We start from the raw sequence: 17,054 nt of genomic DNA on the forward strand, positions 1-17,054 counted from the left end.
ATTTTCTATATGTATACTCCTACTTTATATTGTATCAAAAATAAACTATGGTTGGGAAGAAACCGAAGATCAAGATGACTGTCGAAATGTTGCAACCAAATCTTGGAAAGGATTGTCGTTCTCTTTTTGATAGTACATGGTCTCAACACTGCTGAAAACAAGCAAATGACTGGGCTGCACACCAGACTATTAGAGCCAGTAATAAACTCTAGCAGCCACTATCTTGTTAACATAACATGACAGCCATAGCAAACAATGGACTGATAATCCATTTAGGAAGTTCATACAGAGGCTGTCTTAGGGCTGATTAAAATAACACGCGATGGCAATCTTCTCACAACCGTGCAATGACAGCTTCAACCTCTGCAGGGGTGTAGAGGTGGTAGTTGGGAGAAACCTTTGCGATATCGACGTTGTTTGGAGTAACCTGTGGTTCAGAATGAGATAAACTCAGATGTCTAGGAAATTTTCTTTTGGTGTGATAGAAATGAGAAACTGAAATATGAAGTGGCTTGCGACACCATACCTTTTCTTCCATAACCTGCTTCAAGATAGACAGGGCTATGGTCTCAGCCTCCTGAAGGGTCAACTCCTGCATAAAGATAGCATTCTCAATATTCCTTTTCTTTTCATATATAAAAACCGTTAAGCTCTAAATAAACAATTCAATTGGCATGAATCCTGCTAAATAATGGCAGCAAATTTAGTAATGCTAAGTGGATAGGTAAAGTGTGAAACTGGCTTCTGAGAAGTATTTCAACTGTAATAAAAGATTGGGACTTCAAATTTGGATCAAACCTTGCTGCATAGTTCTATTACTACGGCTCATACACAACATATTTTCTCCAAGATACTCAGATTTTTTTTTCATATTGATTTGGCACTCAAACAAAAGTGTCTTGCATATTTGCATCTCCTTATAATTTCCTATCTGTTATTGTTCTTCAAAACTGTGTGATTAGCATTAGCTTAATGGATAGTACCTTATTGTACTGCTCCTGTAATGAGCTATCAGCTCCTTCAGAACCTGATCCAATTGCCTTGGCATTGCACTGCCAAAAGGTTCCTGATGGGTCAGTGTAGTACCTGCAAAACATAGGAATTCATCCACAGATTGGTACAAGGAGAGTCTAGTTGGCCTTGTAAAGCAATCATGACGGGAAAAATGAGCCTGTCTCTGGATAGAGATGCCATGATGGCAGCATTACCACTACTTACCACTAATAAAGAACCTCAGCTACAATGAAATACATAATACCTATCACTTATCTGGATTCAGGAAAAAAATGACATGACACTGCTCCTTATGAAGAAACTGGAAATAAAAGTATCAATGTATATAGTCTATAGAACCTCATATGGGCAACATTTGGACAACTCTTCTTTGATATACCAGGTTTTCAAATGCCGACTGTGGCTGAGTTTTGAAAAACTTGTTGAATCTTCAAGCGAAAAATAACTAGCTATTCTAGAAACCATCAAAGTTAAATTTGATGATACTCACATCAACTTAATTTAAGAGCAATGGAACAAAACAAGATGAATGAAAATGGCTATTGTCCTGACCATTTTGTTATAGAGTTATTTCCTCGACAAATACTCAAAATAACTTGGAGCGATAAAGGTTAGTTCATGCGATCTGGGAAGTGGGAACAAATGGTCGCATAGGGCAGAACCACAGAAGAGGTATCTAGATATCGCTAATGTATGGAAATTCCTTTGGTAAAAAGGGATAAATACTTACAAGCTGGGTCCATTCTCATCATGACCAGCAATAAGGAGAGAGACACCAAATGGTCGTGACTGCACAAAACAAACAAGTATATTAGTTTAAGCTTGGCAACAAGAAATGTCGACAAAAGGGTGAAAAGAATGCAGCAAAGTAACTTGCAGTGGCCCAGTGGGGTGAAGCAAAATTGTTATAGTCAGGTATTTTAGCAATTACTCCTTAGAAAACTAATTCATATGTCCACTAAGCCTTAATAAGACAATAGTCACATAATAAAAGACAAAACAAAATGCAGAAAAAATGATTAATTTACAGCCTATCTATTCATAATTTTCAGTATTAGTGGCCATCATGGGATTATTTGAAACACCCAAAATTTCTAGATGCGTAGTTTCCTCCAAAGATAACACACTGATGCAAAGTTATGGTGTTAATCCTATTTATCAAAATGCAAAAGTGAAAAAAGGGCTCCCCTGCTAATTAATTTTTGAATCTTGATCCTTCACAAAATATTTGTTTTCATGCAAATGAGACTCACCATCGACTCTTCATCACCTTCACCAAAACGCAGAGCTAAGTCACAGATAGCTTGTGTAGTAGATTCTACTGTCATTGGCTCCCCATATGAGAACCTATGATTCTGATTATAAACACATTAGGTGAAATTAACATACAATGACCATAATATGTAAAACATGTAGAAAATTGCATAAGAACGTACCTGGGTTTCAACACGAGCATGCTCAACCAATGTTCTAGCATCAGCAATAAGGCCACTCATGGCACAGCCTATGTGCTCGTCAATTTCCATGATTTTCTCCACACTGCTTGGTTCCTGCATAATCATAGAAAAGATAACTTGAGTGGCATCACACACAAAAACTAGAAACTTGGGAGTGAAATGGGAGTCTAACATCAAGTTCTGTCAGAATCAAGTAGTTAACTTTTACAAATTATGCAGAGGTATTACGTAACTTCTTAATTAACATAACACATATATGGGCAATAGGCCTATAGGGTGTAAAAAAACTTCTACATGATATCATTTAAACAAAAAAAACAACAGCACTGACATACAAAGTACTACAGTACGCAGAGAGTAAGATATAATAAATTGTCAGATTGTCACAACCCATAAAGCTGACGTACAAGAAAAACAAACTGGGCTATTTGCTGAAAGAAAAGAATTGTTTATGCATTAACCGAAAAAGAACTCCTATATGAGCACTTCAGAGTTCAGTTGCAATATATTCCTTGTTTATTTTTAAATAAAAATATCCATGAACCATTAGGTTCCAGGCTTTGACATGTGAAATACTTGGATTTCTGTGTTTGTTTGACTGAATGTCCTTGTTTTGTTGGCATTTGCATAAATAAAAATAACACATGCCAGAAAAACTGATCATATTATTAAATCATAAAATTCAACAAGATTGAGACTCCATCAGAATTACTCTAAACAGCATTATCTAATCTACATCTTTTTGTTTGTTGGAGATTACAAAAAGCATGTAGTTGTGAAAAATGAAAGCAGCAAGATCATGAGGAACAACACCAGCAACATCCATGTTTTACAGGATCATCCTGATGGAATCATGTAAGAATACAGGTCTACCTAAGGATAAGATTTATCTTGCCTGAACTGGTAAGAAATCGATAATTCAAACATTAGCTAGATAAATTCAGTCAAATCTTGAACTAAATTGTCAAAATGCAGTGAGCAATCATAGGTGCTATTGAACAATTGCACCAGCCTGATAGAAGAAATAGGATAAGATGCAATTACCAGCAGTGGCGAGGTCACACGTTTCTCTACAGCAAGGACAACACCATCCTTGGTCTTCAACCCGATCGCAGTTGACCCCAACTACAGTACATAGCAGCAGGATCAGCATCATTAACACCAGTTACACATGAAAAGACAGCACGCATCTCGCTACAGCAAGTCGCACATCACATCTCGCTAGAGCTAGCTATATACAGGCCAAAAACCTCTCGAGGAACCCCATCCAAAATTTATAGATCTATAGTTGAAATTTCGCCACCAAAAACCTCACACTTGAGATTTACGCCCAACTCATCCTGCAAATCTAGAACCTACCCTTAGAGAGAAACCCCTAATTCTCACACAATCTACCATCACATCTTCTCCCTCAGATACAGCAAACAAAAACAGAAGGGAAGACGGCTCACCTTGATGGCCTCAATGGCGTACTCGACCTGGAACAACCGCCCCTCCGGGGAGAAGGTGTTCACCCCGCGGTCGTACTCCGTCCTGCATCCACCCAACACAAACCAATCACCCACAAAATCCCAACAAAATCAACATCTCCATCGTCCCCAACTCGCCCACAGATCGAATCGAATCGAGTTCCCGCAACAAAATCGAAAAGCCTTCCCGAGAGAGACACGATCTGATTACCTCGTGAGGAACATCTTGCCGAGTGCGGTGGCGGGCGCGGGATCGAGAGCGGGAGCTAGCTAGGGTTTCCCTCCGAATCGCGGCTAAAGTATCGAGAGCTCCGAAAGCCGAGACGAAGAGGAGGGGGTGCTTTTACTCTCGCGGTGTTGTTCTTCTTGCGGACCAAGCCGAGACGAGAGGGACGATGCGGCGTGCCACTTACATGCGGGACCCACCTGGCAGTGCCGCAGCCTCTAGGTTTTTGGACTTCCACATCGAGGCCCATGGAAGCCTATGCGGGCCCACGTGTTGGCCCGTGAAGGCCCAAATAGGATCCAATAAGAGAGGAGGGCCTCCTGGATTCCGCGTTGCCGCCTTCAATTCCATTCGAACGAAACGAGGAGAAGAGAGAGGAGAGAGGAGAGAGAGGGGTTTGTGTGGCTGCGAGTGGGCCCCATGTCGACGTCGGCGGCGGCGTCGGCGGCGGCGGAGCAGCAGCAGGAGGAGGGGGAGCACGGGCCGTTCCCCATCGAGCAGCTGCAGGTACTGGCTCGTCGTAACCCTAGCGGAGTTCTTGTGCTGTGTCTTCTCTTCTTCCGCCCCAAATGGGGGGTTTTCCAAGGGCGGGTGTTTCTTGGGGATTCTGATCCGCGTAGTGGTGGGGTGGGGGGAGGGGGGAATCGTGATGGGTTCTTGGAGATTTGGTGTGTGGTTTAGGTTCTTGCGGTGTTGTGGGAGATTCTTGGTGGAAGAACCCTAGGTTCTTGGAATCTTGGTTCGGTTTCTTGCCCCTGGATGGCGTCAAGGTCGCGTCTTTCTTGGAATTATCGCCATTTGTATGTGAAATTGGGACGGGTTTTTCCTGGTATTTTTGTTGTGTTTGGGCGGATTAGGTGTTTCCGTGGATTCTTGCCGGGGAAAGTGAAACCCTATGTTCCTGATTCGCCCCTTCTCCCAAATGTGTCAAGATTCAAGAACGAGCATTTCTTGGAATTTCCTTTTGTGTTTGCGGCTTACGAAAGAGGGGATATTCTCCCAGTTCTGTATTGAAGCTGGCTATTTAGTTTCTTTTTTTTTTGCCCTTTTTTAGGTATAGGAAACATAATCTTTATTAGGGGCATCTAGGTATTCATGGTTCGTTCTTCCCCAAAATGGATTAAGGTTAGGCTTTTCTGAAATCTGTGCAGTTTATTGTGGCGCGGTCATGATTCGTATAAGTCCAAAGAGGGGGATTCTTGATTAGGCTTTTGGGGAGGCGTTTCTTGGGAGTTCATAACTTGCCTTTTCTCCCTGTATTTGGCAGTAAGACGATTTTTAATTCACTGTTTAGGGCATGTGAAGCCAGCATTTAAAATGCTAATTCTCTCAATTTGCCATCATATTTTAACCGTAGGCTGTCCTGTGGATTCTTGTGTTTTCACTTTTGGAACTTGTTTGCAAATCGGTCTGGTGGTAGGCTGTAGCAGCTTGTATTAATTAATTTATTAATTCCTGAAAGCCTATTATACGTATGATGTTTCAGGTTGTTCCTTTATGAATAACATGTAAAAAAAAGAGGAAATCGTTGTTTGATCATAGTACTGTTAATATGGTAAATAAGTTAAGAATGGATGCACTCCTATTCCTTAGTGATATACTATTTTCTTTGCAATACAAGTGACCTGCTGTACAAATAATATCTCATGATATTTCTCCTCATCAATGATGCCTAGTAGAATTAACCATTCTTAATGGTAGTTGCAATTGCAAGAATAAGAAGTGCCATTATTTCTTGTATTGTTGTATGTTCAGTACTTCAGTGCCATCTAAAAAGCTTCTGAGGTGTAGCTAGTGACAAGCTAGTGTCTGTTTCTATGTAAAAATTATCATAGTGATCGCTCTTCTATCATTAACTCTTGTGTGTAATTTGTGGTTAAGGCATCTGGAATTGCTGCTCTGGATGTGAAAAAGCTCAAGGATTCTGGTCTGTACACAGTGGAGTCTGTGGCCTATACTCCAAGGAAAGACCTTTTGCAAATCAAAGGAATTAGTGAAGCCAAAGTTGACAAGATAGTTGAAGCAGGCAAGTAATTATGAGGCTCAGTACGACTTTGTATTTCACACTGCAAAGTTCCTAACTGTCTAAAATTTTACAGCATCGAAGCTAGTCCCATTGGGATTTACAAGTGCGAGCCAACTTCATGCACAAAGGCTGGAGATTATTCAAGTTACAACTGGATCTAGAGAGCTTGATAAGATTTTGGATGGTATTGAACTGTTAACTTTCATGGTTTTCTTTAATTTCTTCAGAAATGTACTGCTTGTGATCATTGAGCAATTCTATTTTGACCAAACAGGGGGGATAGAAACTGGCTCTATCACAGAGATTTATGGTGAATTCCGATCAGGGAAGACTCAGCTGTGCCACACGCTGTGTGTCACATGTCAGGTGACAGCTTATTGATCCAACTCTTATTTCATTGCGCACCTGAATCCTGTTGGTAAGCTAAATTATGTTAATGATTGATATTGCAGCTTCCATTGGACCAAGGTGGTGGTGAAGGGAAGGCTTTGTACATTGATGCAGAGGGAACATTCAGACCACAAAGGCTGCTCCAGATAGCTGACAGGTGATTCATTATTTATAATGATTATTCTGTGCTCTAACATAAATTTGATTGCTCAACAAGTGAAAATTGGATTGTAGGTTCGGGTTGAATGGTGCTGATGTATTAGAGAACGTGGCTTATGCCAGAGCTTATAATACTGATCATCAATCAAGACTTCTGCTGGAGGCAGCTTCCATGATGATAGAGACTAGGTAAGTTCTAAGTTTTTTGCTCTTTAGTTTTTGAGTGTACCTCTGAACTCTATGCTATGTTGCATACACAACTTACACCAGTATGCTTTACTTGATTTAGATATAGGTGGCCAGCAGTAGGAAACTAAGTTGATAGTACTTGTCCTTATGAATCTAAGTGATTATGTAATGCCAACAAACCTTAGTTTCTGTAGTAACCTTTTTGGCCCGTATGACAGACTAAGTTGCACGCATCTCTTCCATCAAAACAGAAGTGAACTTCAGTACTCCATTGCTGTCTATTGCTATAGTACTGAGTTTACACTTCAAGCAACTTGGAATGGTAGGATGCCCAAAGTAATGGCTCATGATTACAGATGCTTCTATTATGATGAGTGGATTCGAGCTAAATTTTGTTATGTGGTGCTTGTTATTTTCTTTCAAGGTCAACATATGTTTGATTCTGTTTGCACAAAATCCTTATTTAAACATGGGAAAATAACTGATACATATTTCATTGATTTTTAGTTATGGTTGTTCTTCAGACAAGTACCTAACATAATATTGAATTAGGTGTTCCTCCATAGTTCTTATTTGAATCTTCACATGTGCAGGTTTGCTCTCATGATTGTAGACAGCGCGACAGCTTTGTACAGAACTGATTTCTCAGGTCGAGGGGAGCTCTCAGCGAGGCAAATGCACATGGCTAAGTTTCTGAGGAGCCTTCAGAAATTAGCAGATGAGGTTAGTTCTTTTCTATTGTCTTTCTTTAAAGGAAACATGGTACTTATATCAGCAGAATAACCATAGACCATAGTCCTTACTCTGGCATGTTTCAATATCCTAAATTTGGTTTGCTTACTCACTGTAGTTTGGAGTGGCTGTGGTTATCACTAATCAAGTAGTGGCACAAGTGGATGGTTCTGCCATGTTTGCTGGGCCGCAGATCAAACCCATCGGTGGAAACATCATGGCTCATGCTTCCACAACAAGGTCCATTACTGAGAAACCCAATCGAACCTGTTAATCCTGACTTCTTTCATGTTCCTAATTCACGTTCTTACATGCCAATACTGTGTACACCAGGCTTGCTCTTCGCAAGGGAAGAGGGGAAGAGCGAATATGTAAAGTGATAAGCTCTCCATGCTTGGCTGAAGCCGAAGCAAGGTTTCAGATAGCATCTGAAGGCGTTGCAGATGTCAAGGATTGAGACAATCTCTGCTCAGTGCTAAGCGCTAACTGGCAACAGCTTCCCAGTTCCCACATGTGTTGCTCTCCTGCTGATTGCGCTACCACCCCTGAAGGGTTCAACTGATGTGATGCTCCTGTTCTGAATCCGACAACCACTTATTGTCGAGTGGAGGTGCACATCTGTGTCACTGTTGTAGTGTTGTAGTATAAAACGTTGTCTGCCCTGCAAGGCTGCAATGCATGTAATGTGACATTGGTTTACAGATATTGAATGAATTGAAGTAAGTTTTCTGCTGATTCGGCAGTGATCCCTGTTCCAGTTCGTATTGCATTTTTCATCATTTAGCATTGTAGTTACTGAATCAGCTGTGTTGGATTATGCCAGTCCCATCTATGGATGCATTATGAACTGCACAAGTGAAGCAGATACTGAGGGTCTGTTTAGATTGGTGCTAAAATGAACTTTACTAAAATTTTAGCAAATTGGTAACATTGCCAAAATTTTGGTAGAATTAGCTTAATAATGTTGCCAAAATTCTATACACATTGTCAATATTTGGTAACAAACTAAGCGTAGCCACATAATTGTCAATTTTACCAAATAATGGTATGATTGGAAATACCATCAATTTGTACAGGCCCGGACTTTGCAAGCGAACCAAATACTTCTTGATCTTGATGACGAGTCAACCTGATGACGAGACTGGATTTTCGGTTCTTTTCAGCATCATGGGCCAATTTTGGCAGGCCAACATAGGTTTGCTCGGCCCGCTAAAAGGAAGAAGAGAAGGAGAGGCGAAGGATCAGATAGGGGAAGGCCGGAGCCCGGAAGGGCATTGCCGCCGCGCCGCGCCGTAGCGAGCTCCAGCCGGCGGCGCTGCGGCGCCGCGGCGCCCACACCGTTCGAATCCGCCGGCGGCGGCGGCGGCGGTGGAAGGTTCGCGGGGTTCGCTCCCGAGTTTTAGCCCAGATAAGTAGCTCAACTGTACCCTTCGCACTTTCCATTTTTTCTGTTGACAAAGGGTATCTGAGGACAATCTGGCAGCAATCTGTGCCCAGGTTTTCTTTGCCCCTCGCTCTTAGCCACCACCAGGCACTGTATTAGTTCTAAAATGCAAAGGAATCTTCTGAAAAATTCACTGCTAACATAAGTATATAACTGATGCGGTCAATCATCTTCACCAATTTGGGCGTTCACGCGGTTGCTCCATCTGTAGCGCATAAAAAAGCAGATAGTCAGAATGTTGACCTTGCCATCAGTCTTTTTTTTTTTGGAAGAGCCATCAGTCTAATTGAGTGATTGTATACATGTTCAATGTTCATGGTGAGCCATCATTTTAGTTCGTGGTGTACTGCAAAGAGCCATTTATATTATGATGCAGACCAGTTGACACTGCAACTGGTTCTGGTTGTGCTTGCACGAACAGCTGACGGCATTAAACTGAGCCAAATCATTTGCAGAATTATTTATCTGGCATAAACAAATCCATTGATTGTGCCCCCATGTTCCTTTCTCTGTTTTGCTTCTTTTTTTTTTTAAAGCGAGGAAGTATAAATAGACATACAGACCACCACACAATCACACATGCACATCCATTCAACTTTTTGATCCTTTTTGTTTCCTGCCAAGAGAGAGCAACAACAAGCCCTCCTGTTCTTAACAAATGGCTACTACTGCTGCATTGGTTTTTGCAGGGAAGTCAGTTGCAACGCCGGCCATTTCATTCATTGTGAACAAAGCATTCAGCTATCTCAGTGAGTGGCACCAGGCTGAGGGTATGAAGGTTGTCAAAGATTAGGCTGTTACAAATGCTCAACCAGATCCAAGCAGTGTATGATGCTGTTGATCATCAGCAGATCAATGAGCAGAGTCATGCACTGGATAAGTGGCTGTGGCAGTTCCGGGATGCTGTTGAGGGGGCTGAGGATGTACTTGATGAGATAGACTACTACAAGCTTGAGGAAGAGGCTGGAGTCCACAACCTAGAACTTGAGGTGTGTAATTCAGTCGCAAAAAATTTCAAACAAAATGTTGTTCGTAAAAAATTTCAAACTTGAGGTTGCTAAGTATACTTCTGAGGGGAACATGGTAAAGAATCTTAGGTTGGCTCTCACGAGGTTGGATGAAACTGCTGCTGGTGTTGGTACATTCCTTCATCTAACAAGCCGTTTTGGTAGTGCTCTCTTGCCAGATCATGCTGAAAAGATTAATCAAGAGACTAGCTCCACTTTGGTGGCCACTGAGATCTTTGGCCGTGACACAGAGAAGAACGAGGTTATGAGGTGGTTGGTTGACAATATAGAGGGAGATTCGAACACTCCTGGAATCAACCGAGTCCCTGTTTCTGCAATAATTGGAATGGGGGGTATAGGAAAGACTACTCTTGCTCAGATTGTGTGCGAAGAATTTAAGAGATTTAACATACTTTGATTGTATTGTGTGGGTATATGTGTCTGATAATTCTTTCAATGCAGCAAGGATAACAAAAAACATCTTGGAGGCACTTACAAAACAGAAGCCTAATGCTAATACTTTGGAAGCATTGCAACACATTCTCAAAGAGAATCTCGAATCAAAGAAGTTTTTGCTCATATTGGATGATGTTTGGGAAGACAGCAATTGGGGTGAATGGCAAAAATTAATGGCTCCTTTCCAGAACAGACCCCATAACGGAAGTAGAATCCTGTTGACAACTCGAATGACATCTGTAGCAGATATGGTTACAAGTGTGATGCGAAGTAATAATGATTATATGAACCTAAATGGATTAGACGAATATCACAATTTTATGATGTTCAAGAAGTATGCCTTTTATGGTATGAAAACTGAAGATTATGAACATCTCCTGCCACTTGCTGAAAACATAGCAAAGAAGTTTCAAGGGTGTCCCTTGGTGACAAAGATTGCAAGCGAGCATCTCAGGAGCAATGTAAGTCATCATCATTGGAATAATTTATACAGGCAGTTGGAAAACTTAGAAGGAAAAACGAGTGCCATTATCACACCAGTTCTTCAGTTGCGTCAAAAAAAAAAAACAACAGTTCTTCAGTCGAGCTACTACCATCTACCTGAACATTTACAGCTTTGCTTTAGATACTGCAGTATATTTCCAAAAGGTTATGAATTTAAGAAGGACGAAATAGTGAAAATGTGGATGGATTCAGGATTGATCCTAATTGATAGTGGAACAGAAAGGCCAGAAGACATCGGAGAAAGATACTTGGTGCAATTGGCAAGAAAATCATTCTTTACTTTTGCGACAGTGGGAGATCCTTGTAGCAAATTCTACGCAGAATATTATGTGATGCATGATTTAGTACATGAATTGGCATGCAGTGTTTCTGTTGGTGAATGTCTAAGACTTGAATCTAGTGGCTATATGCAGCACAAGTGTACAGTTAGACATTTATGGATTGCAAACTTCAACAAGTTAACAACCGAGGAGATTAAGGCAATTTCCAGCTTTGAGAATTTGCGTTCACTTATCATTGAAGACTCCTATCATGTCAACGATGTTTGGATAGCTGCATTGGAGGAAGTTGTACAGCTTCTAAGAGGATTGCGGTTATTGAGCTTAAAAGGGATAACCAAGTTATGTTTGGCAAAAGAAGTTGTTAATAAGCACCTTCGTTATATCTCTTTCTCTGGGATGCAGGATATAGATGGAATCTCTAAACTCTATCATTTGCAAGTGCTTACTGCAGTGAAAAGAATAAGTACAGCACCGAAACAAGTGAATAATATCGAAAACCTTTCTCATCTGCGGTATGTATCATATGGCAGTAACGGTTTTGGTGAATTTTTTGTTGGCAGATTAACTTCACTTCAAGAATTGCACAATTTTGAGATTCAACTGAAGGAAGGTTACAGAATAAGTTCACTGAGGAATTTAAGCAGTATTTGCAAGCTACAGATTTGCAACTTTGAGAATGTTGGGACCCATGAAGAGATTATTGAGGCTAAGCTAAGAGATAAATCATATCTTAGATCGTTGTCCTTAAACTGGTCTGAGACTACTAATGTATTGAGCCACATTCTCATCTTGAAAATCTGGAAATATCAGGGTATAATGGTCTTCGATTTCCAACTTGGCTAAGCCATCCATGCCTGATAAATATGGTGTCACTAGAGCTGAGAAAATGTAGAAGTTGGGCATACCTCCCAGCTCTTGGAAATTTACAGCGGCTCAAGCATCTTGAATTGCACAAACTTGCAGAATTGAAACGGATCGACCAATCATCAGGCAATTCCCTGCCCCCAAATCTGAAAACTCTAGTGGTGGAAGGTTGCAAAAAATTAGGGGAACTGCCACTTCTACCTTCAAGTTTGACACGGTTAGAAGTAAATGATGTTGGATTGACCACCCTTCCAAGGATATATGACCATCATGTTAACAACATGGATTTTGAAAGCAAGGAAACCAAGCTAATCTCAGTTATCATCAGCAACTGCTCAAATTTAATTTCTCTGGAGGAAAGCTTTCTACTGCAGGAGCACCATATCCGAAGTCTTCGTATCCTAAGGATTGTTGATTGTGAAAAGTTGATCCGAGCTCCTTTGTTATTTTCAGAAATGGATAATCTTGCAGAATTTCATATTGGTAAGTGTTACCGGTTGAGAGTGAGGGAAAACGATGATAATGTACTACTCCCCCGCACACTTAAGGAACTCTCCATGGTGCAGTGTGGTGACCTCCAGCTTCCACTGCTGGAGTCACTGGTTGGTCTGACTAATCTTACGTCATTGAGTCTGTGTAACTGCGGCAGGGTGAGGTCCCTTCCACAGTCAGACGTGTTCCGGAGTCTCAGGTCACTGCGAGAGATGGCTGTGGCTGATTGTACTAGCTTGGCATCCTTGGGTGGGCTTGGAGCCCTTTCATATCTCAATTGGCTGGAAATCACAGAGTGCCCGAGGCTTCAGGGGTATGCCAGATATGATGAAGTGGATGAAGATCCGGTGTTGGAGTTCTCCCTGGAGGTCTACTCTCTCTGGATACATACCCCCGATATGTTACAAAGGGAGCCGCTTAGGAGATTACACTACACAAAATGCTTGATTATTTCTGTTGGCCGTGATAACATACCTTGGCAATGGATGCAACAAAATAGAACGTCCCTTGAAACCCTGGAGATACTGAAACCAGAGGTGAAGCTTTTAGTAAATAACCTTTGCTCTCTCAAGAGATTGGAATTTGATACAACTCATCGTTTCCTTGAGTTTCCCATTCTGCCATCTTCTCTGGAGTCTTTCATTATTAGAAGATGTAATCCAGAGTTGTTGGCACGCTGGAAAAGGAAAGATAGTTCTGAATGGGACAGGATTTCACTCATCCGCCATATGAGAATAGGTATGCCTTGCTTTTGCATCTATCCTTGTCATCATCTCCTGCAATCTAATGGTCACTTGGTCAGTCCTAGAGATGTTATTCGTATGTTACTTTGTTTTTCCTTCTAGCAAAATTTTAAGTTTGTTTTTCACATGTTAACCAAAACGATCCCCTGTTAGAATCTGATTTGGGCTGTATCTCCTGCCAAGCTGACTGTAAGTTAATCTACAGGAGATGCATACTACAATTTCGGGAAACCAGCGGACAAATTTTATAGCTGTGATTCTTCAGAAGACAAGACAAGAAATAGGTATGTGAGACACGTACTACAGTTTCAGGGAACCAGCTGACCAACTTTATAGCCGTGATTCTACAAAAGAGAAGATAAGAAATAGGTACTTGTTCTACATCTTTCACAATAGATCAGAAATTCGTCAATTCTGATACTCCATTATTATTACTAATCTATTTCACTGGCACTCTACAGATTAGTGAAGTCCAAGATGTAAGCCCCTACTGTGTGCAAGACCCAGTTAGAAGACAGTTTTATTAGTGTGACTGGCTGTGAATACCTTAACTGTGCCAATGGATTCTTCAGAACTACAGTCAGTTCCACATATTTTATAGAAATATCTGCAAGGATTCGAGGCCAGTGTCTTGTTTCTCAGTCTCATGAATGTGAATCACATGTGGAATTAAAGGATGGAAATGCACACACAAAAAAATGCAATGACATGTTCATCCGTTCATGCCGTTCCTTGTCGGTAAACAAGCTTGATTGTTCAGTAGTAGCCTCTCAAAGTAAAATGGCCAACCAGTATTGAACTGAAAGTCATCCAGGAAAAGCTGATCGATCTCTTATTTTAGAGCTCTAGTTGATATGTGTGAACATTGTTAATTTCGCTTCTTTTTCTTCAATATTAGTGAGTTTCATCTGATCGATGAATTTTATTTTTATCTTAATTTTATGAGGTTGTCTAATATCATATTAGACACATGTGAGTGTTTTTCTTTTTTTGAAGAATTGTTATGATGTGGTTTTATATGGAGGTTTTGGTATTCACTGTCTGTTTATAAAATAATCCTTGCTTGAAACATCACCACTCCTCTATGTTTAGGAAAATTCACTGTATATCTCTGAAACTTTGTCAAATACTACCTTATATGTCCCTGAATTTTGCGACATTAGAGAGCTTAATAAGCACCTCGCTAACGGCTGCAGAACGCCGAGGTCTGTGACGAGAAGCTCCAGATGCTCCGGAGGCTCGTAGTCCCTCGCCGGCGCCTCGACGTCCACGCTCGGTGTCACCGGCGCACCGCCCAAGTCCGCCGTTCGATCATCTCGTTGTTGCTTGACGTCCTTCTGCCCCAATGTATGCAACCTCGCAAACTACACGCAAAAATTCATGTTCAAATAAAAAAAAATCAAGTTGAGTTCAAAAATTCAGGTTCAATTCAGATCAGAATTCATGTCAGGGACACGAATGGACGAGTTGGATTATATTTTCACCTTTGTAGCTTTCGGTTGCCACTCGGGCTTACCCATGGCGCGAGGCTACCACTCTACCAGCGAGACCTGGAACGTGGATATGCAAGCATGATAACTTATTTGAGGATGAGGCGGCGCAGAAGGGCGATCGTGCGAGGCGGCTAGGGTTTAGTGTCGGTTGGCAAAATCCATGCCGTCTGTTTTTATCTACGATCGCACAGGAGTGGAAGGGCCAGCACAGCGGGACACGTGGACATCCAGATCGAGCCTAGCGGTAGAACGGATGGTCGACGGTTGCAGGGATTAATGTGTAATTAATTGAAAGAGTAAGGACTTCTTTGCAAAAACATCGCTGAAATTCTCAGCAATCTCACGCGGTCTAGAGAGGTTAATATAATATATATGGTTATCATATATATACATATACCGTTAAATTGTTTTAGAATTTTCATGAAATTTTAGCCTGATTAATTCAGTTTTACTGATTTAAGTATGGGTAGTTAAAAAAGATAATGAATATAGATATCAACTTGTTGGTATTTTACTTTGAATTAAGAATTAAATAGAATTAGTTGCTTGGATCATCAATAGGTAGCCACTGTTGCACTTGAGTCCGGCTAACCATGGACTCACGAGTCAGTGGCGGATGTATCCTTTGGGGTTTGTTAGGGCTGGAGCTCCACCTCCACAGTGACAGCAACCCCTCCCCCCCTCCCCCCTCGGGCGGCTCAAATCCTGGCCCATTCACTACTATAAAAAAACGTTTTTCCATGCAGCCAAAACACGTTTTCGTAGGTGGCCAAACCTTCCGACTGTATCTAAAGGCCTGTCAAAATCCTCAATTTTTACTGGCGGACCAAAGCACTGCTCGCAGGCAGCAGTTTCAATCTTCCCAGGCGTTGCTTGCGAAAATACTCTTGGCGCCAAAAAAATTTCCCGCCAGCCCCGCCCCCTCCCTAGGGTTTCAAATCACAAATTCTCTTAAATCTCATCCAGGAAACAAAATCCAATCATAAACATCCATACATCAACACAAGAGCATTGGATTCAAATCCATAGCATCAACTTGCAAATTAACATCAATCAACATGTAAACTAAAAAAAACAACGTCGTCGTTACCGGCAAACTCCTCCGTGCCTCCTCCGCTACCGCACGCAACGGCAGATCCGGCCGGAGGGAGGGGACAGCCGCGCCGCCGCCGCTGCTGCCCTCCCCCTCTGGCGGGATCTAGGAGGGAGAGGAAAATGGGGGAGGGGGGGCCCTCCAAGCGTTGCCGTTGCATGCGGTGACCGCCGTCACCGCCCTCCCCACTCCGGCCGGATCAGGGAGGGAGGGAGGTGTCCGCCGCCACCACCGCCCTCCTTTCTCCTCGTAGGGGCCGGATCTGGGAGAGGGAGGGGAGGGGAGCCGCCACGGCGTTGTTGTCGCCCTCGTCCGCGCTGCCGTCGCCGTCTCTCCTCCTCCTCCGGCCAGATCTAGGAGCGGGAAGAGAGAAAGGGGGAGCTGCCACTGCCGTCGCTCCTCCTCCCCTGGCCAGATCTAGGAGCGGAGAGGGAGAGAGAGGGAGTCGTCGCACCGTCATCGCCCTCCCCTCCTCCGGTCGGATTGGGAGGGAGGGAGGGAGGGAAGGGGAAAGTGAGGTTGAGAGGTGGAGATAGAGGGGCGGGGAGAACGGAGTGAGCGTACCGTGTGAGATGAGGGAGGGAGTAATATGGGAGTACGTAAGTGTGGGCGATTTTTATAAGTTATTATTTTTTTAGGCGGACGTCTTAAGGTCCTGCCTGCAAAAATAACAATAATCTCGTCCTATGAAAAATCCAACAAATAAGAACAACATGTCAAGACACGTTTTAGATCCTAGTGAAACTGTTTATTTGTGATTATAATTGGAATTATAATGCTAAACTCTATATTTAATTTGATCTGCAGGTCATTGATGCATTTTTATGTGTTTATGCCATCGTATTTGATTAACAAGTACCGACAGTTGATTCCTTAGTTTATTTTTTCTTTTCTATATACAAAATTTAAATTATATTTGCATGAGACCGACAAATGTATATTTTTTAAATGTTTTTATTGCATTGTGGGTTGGACATAGGATATTAGGAGCACCTCCTCTATTTTCATCCTAGAT

At 41.9% G+C, this 17,054-nt stretch overlaps 2 protein-coding genes, 1 long non-coding RNA gene and 1 other non-coding gene across 5 annotated transcripts; 2 read left to right on the forward strand and 2 right to left on the reverse strand.

Annotated features, from left to right (window-relative positions):
* On the reverse strand, positions 1–4,357 carry LOC4350922 (proteasome subunit alpha type-5-like). Its single transcript, NM_001404538.1, has 9 exons — positions 4,152–4,357; positions 3,923–4,004; positions 3,516–3,596; positions 2,451–2,564; positions 2,268–2,369; positions 1,745–1,803; positions 984–1,086; positions 527–592; positions 1–427 (listed from the first exon to the last, which is right to left on the reverse strand). The coding sequence occupies exons 1-9, from the start codon at positions 4,163–4,165 to the stop codon at positions 335–337; spliced, it is 714 nt and encodes a 237-aa protein (NP_001391467.1). The 5' UTR covers positions 4,166–4,357; the 3' UTR covers positions 1–334.
* A 143-nt stretch (positions 4,358–4,500) lies between these two features.
* Positions 4,501–8,397, forward strand: LOC4350923 (DNA repair protein RAD51 homolog A). Its single transcript, XM_015762288.3, has 9 exons — positions 4,501–4,673; positions 6,048–6,192; positions 6,266–6,376; positions 6,467–6,558; positions 6,645–6,739; positions 6,817–6,930; positions 7,524–7,653; positions 7,781–7,902; positions 7,996–8,397. The coding sequence occupies exons 1-9, from the start codon at positions 4,587–4,589 to the stop codon at positions 8,117–8,119; spliced, it is 1,020 nt and encodes a 339-aa protein (XP_015617774.1). The 5' UTR covers positions 4,501–4,586; the 3' UTR covers positions 8,120–8,397.
* Positions 8,398–9,806: 1,409 nt separating this feature from the next.
* LOC4350924 (uncharacterized) lies at positions 9,807–14,527 on the forward strand. 2 transcript variants are annotated; one of them, XR_010737793.1, is made up of 4 exons: positions 9,807–10,095; positions 10,576–13,448; positions 13,659–13,822; positions 13,915–14,527. It is a non-coding gene; the product is annotated as an uncharacterized lncRNA (long non-coding RNA). The 2 variants fall into 2 exon arrangements; XR_010737792.1 differs by lacking the exon at positions 9,807–10,095 and having other exon boundaries at positions 10,536–13,448.
* LOC112936825 (uncharacterized) lies at positions 14,433–15,080 on the reverse strand. The gene is made up of 2 exons (XR_010737794.1): positions 14,938–15,080; positions 14,433–14,817 (listed from the first exon to the last, which is right to left on the reverse strand). It is a non-coding gene; the product is annotated as an uncharacterized protein (transcript).
* Positions 15,081–17,054: the final 1,974 nt, after the last annotated feature.

This window comes from Oryza sativa, chromosome 11 (assembly GCF_034140825.1).
Source record: "Oryza sativa Japonica Group chromosome 11, ASM3414082v1".
NCBI lineage: Eukaryota > Viridiplantae > Streptophyta > Magnoliopsida > Poales > Poaceae > Oryza > Oryza sativa.

Bases quoted from the DNA above. Each gene is read 5' to 3' on its own strand.
- LOC4350922 (NM_001404538.1), bottom strand. The intron at 593-983 runs GTACTATCCATT...ATCTTTATGCAG, and splicing joins TACAGGAGCAGTACAATAAG to GAGTTGACCCTTCAGGAGGC. The intron at 428-526 runs GTATGGTGTCGC...TCTGAACCACAG, and splicing joins AGCAGGTTATGGAAGAAAAG to GTTACTCCAAACAACGTCGA.
- LOC4350923 (XM_015762288.3), top strand. From the start codon at position 4,587: ATGTCGACGTCGGCGGCGGCGTCGGCGGCGGCGGAGCAGCAGCAGGAG. The intron at 7,654-7,780 runs GTTAGTTCTTTT...TACTCACTGTAG, and splicing joins TTCAGAAATTAGCAGATGAG to TTTGGAGTGGCTGTGGTTAT. The intron at 7,903-7,995 runs GTCCATTACTGA...TGTGTACACCAG, and splicing joins GCTCATGCTTCCACAACAAG to GCTTGCTCTTCGCAAGGGAA.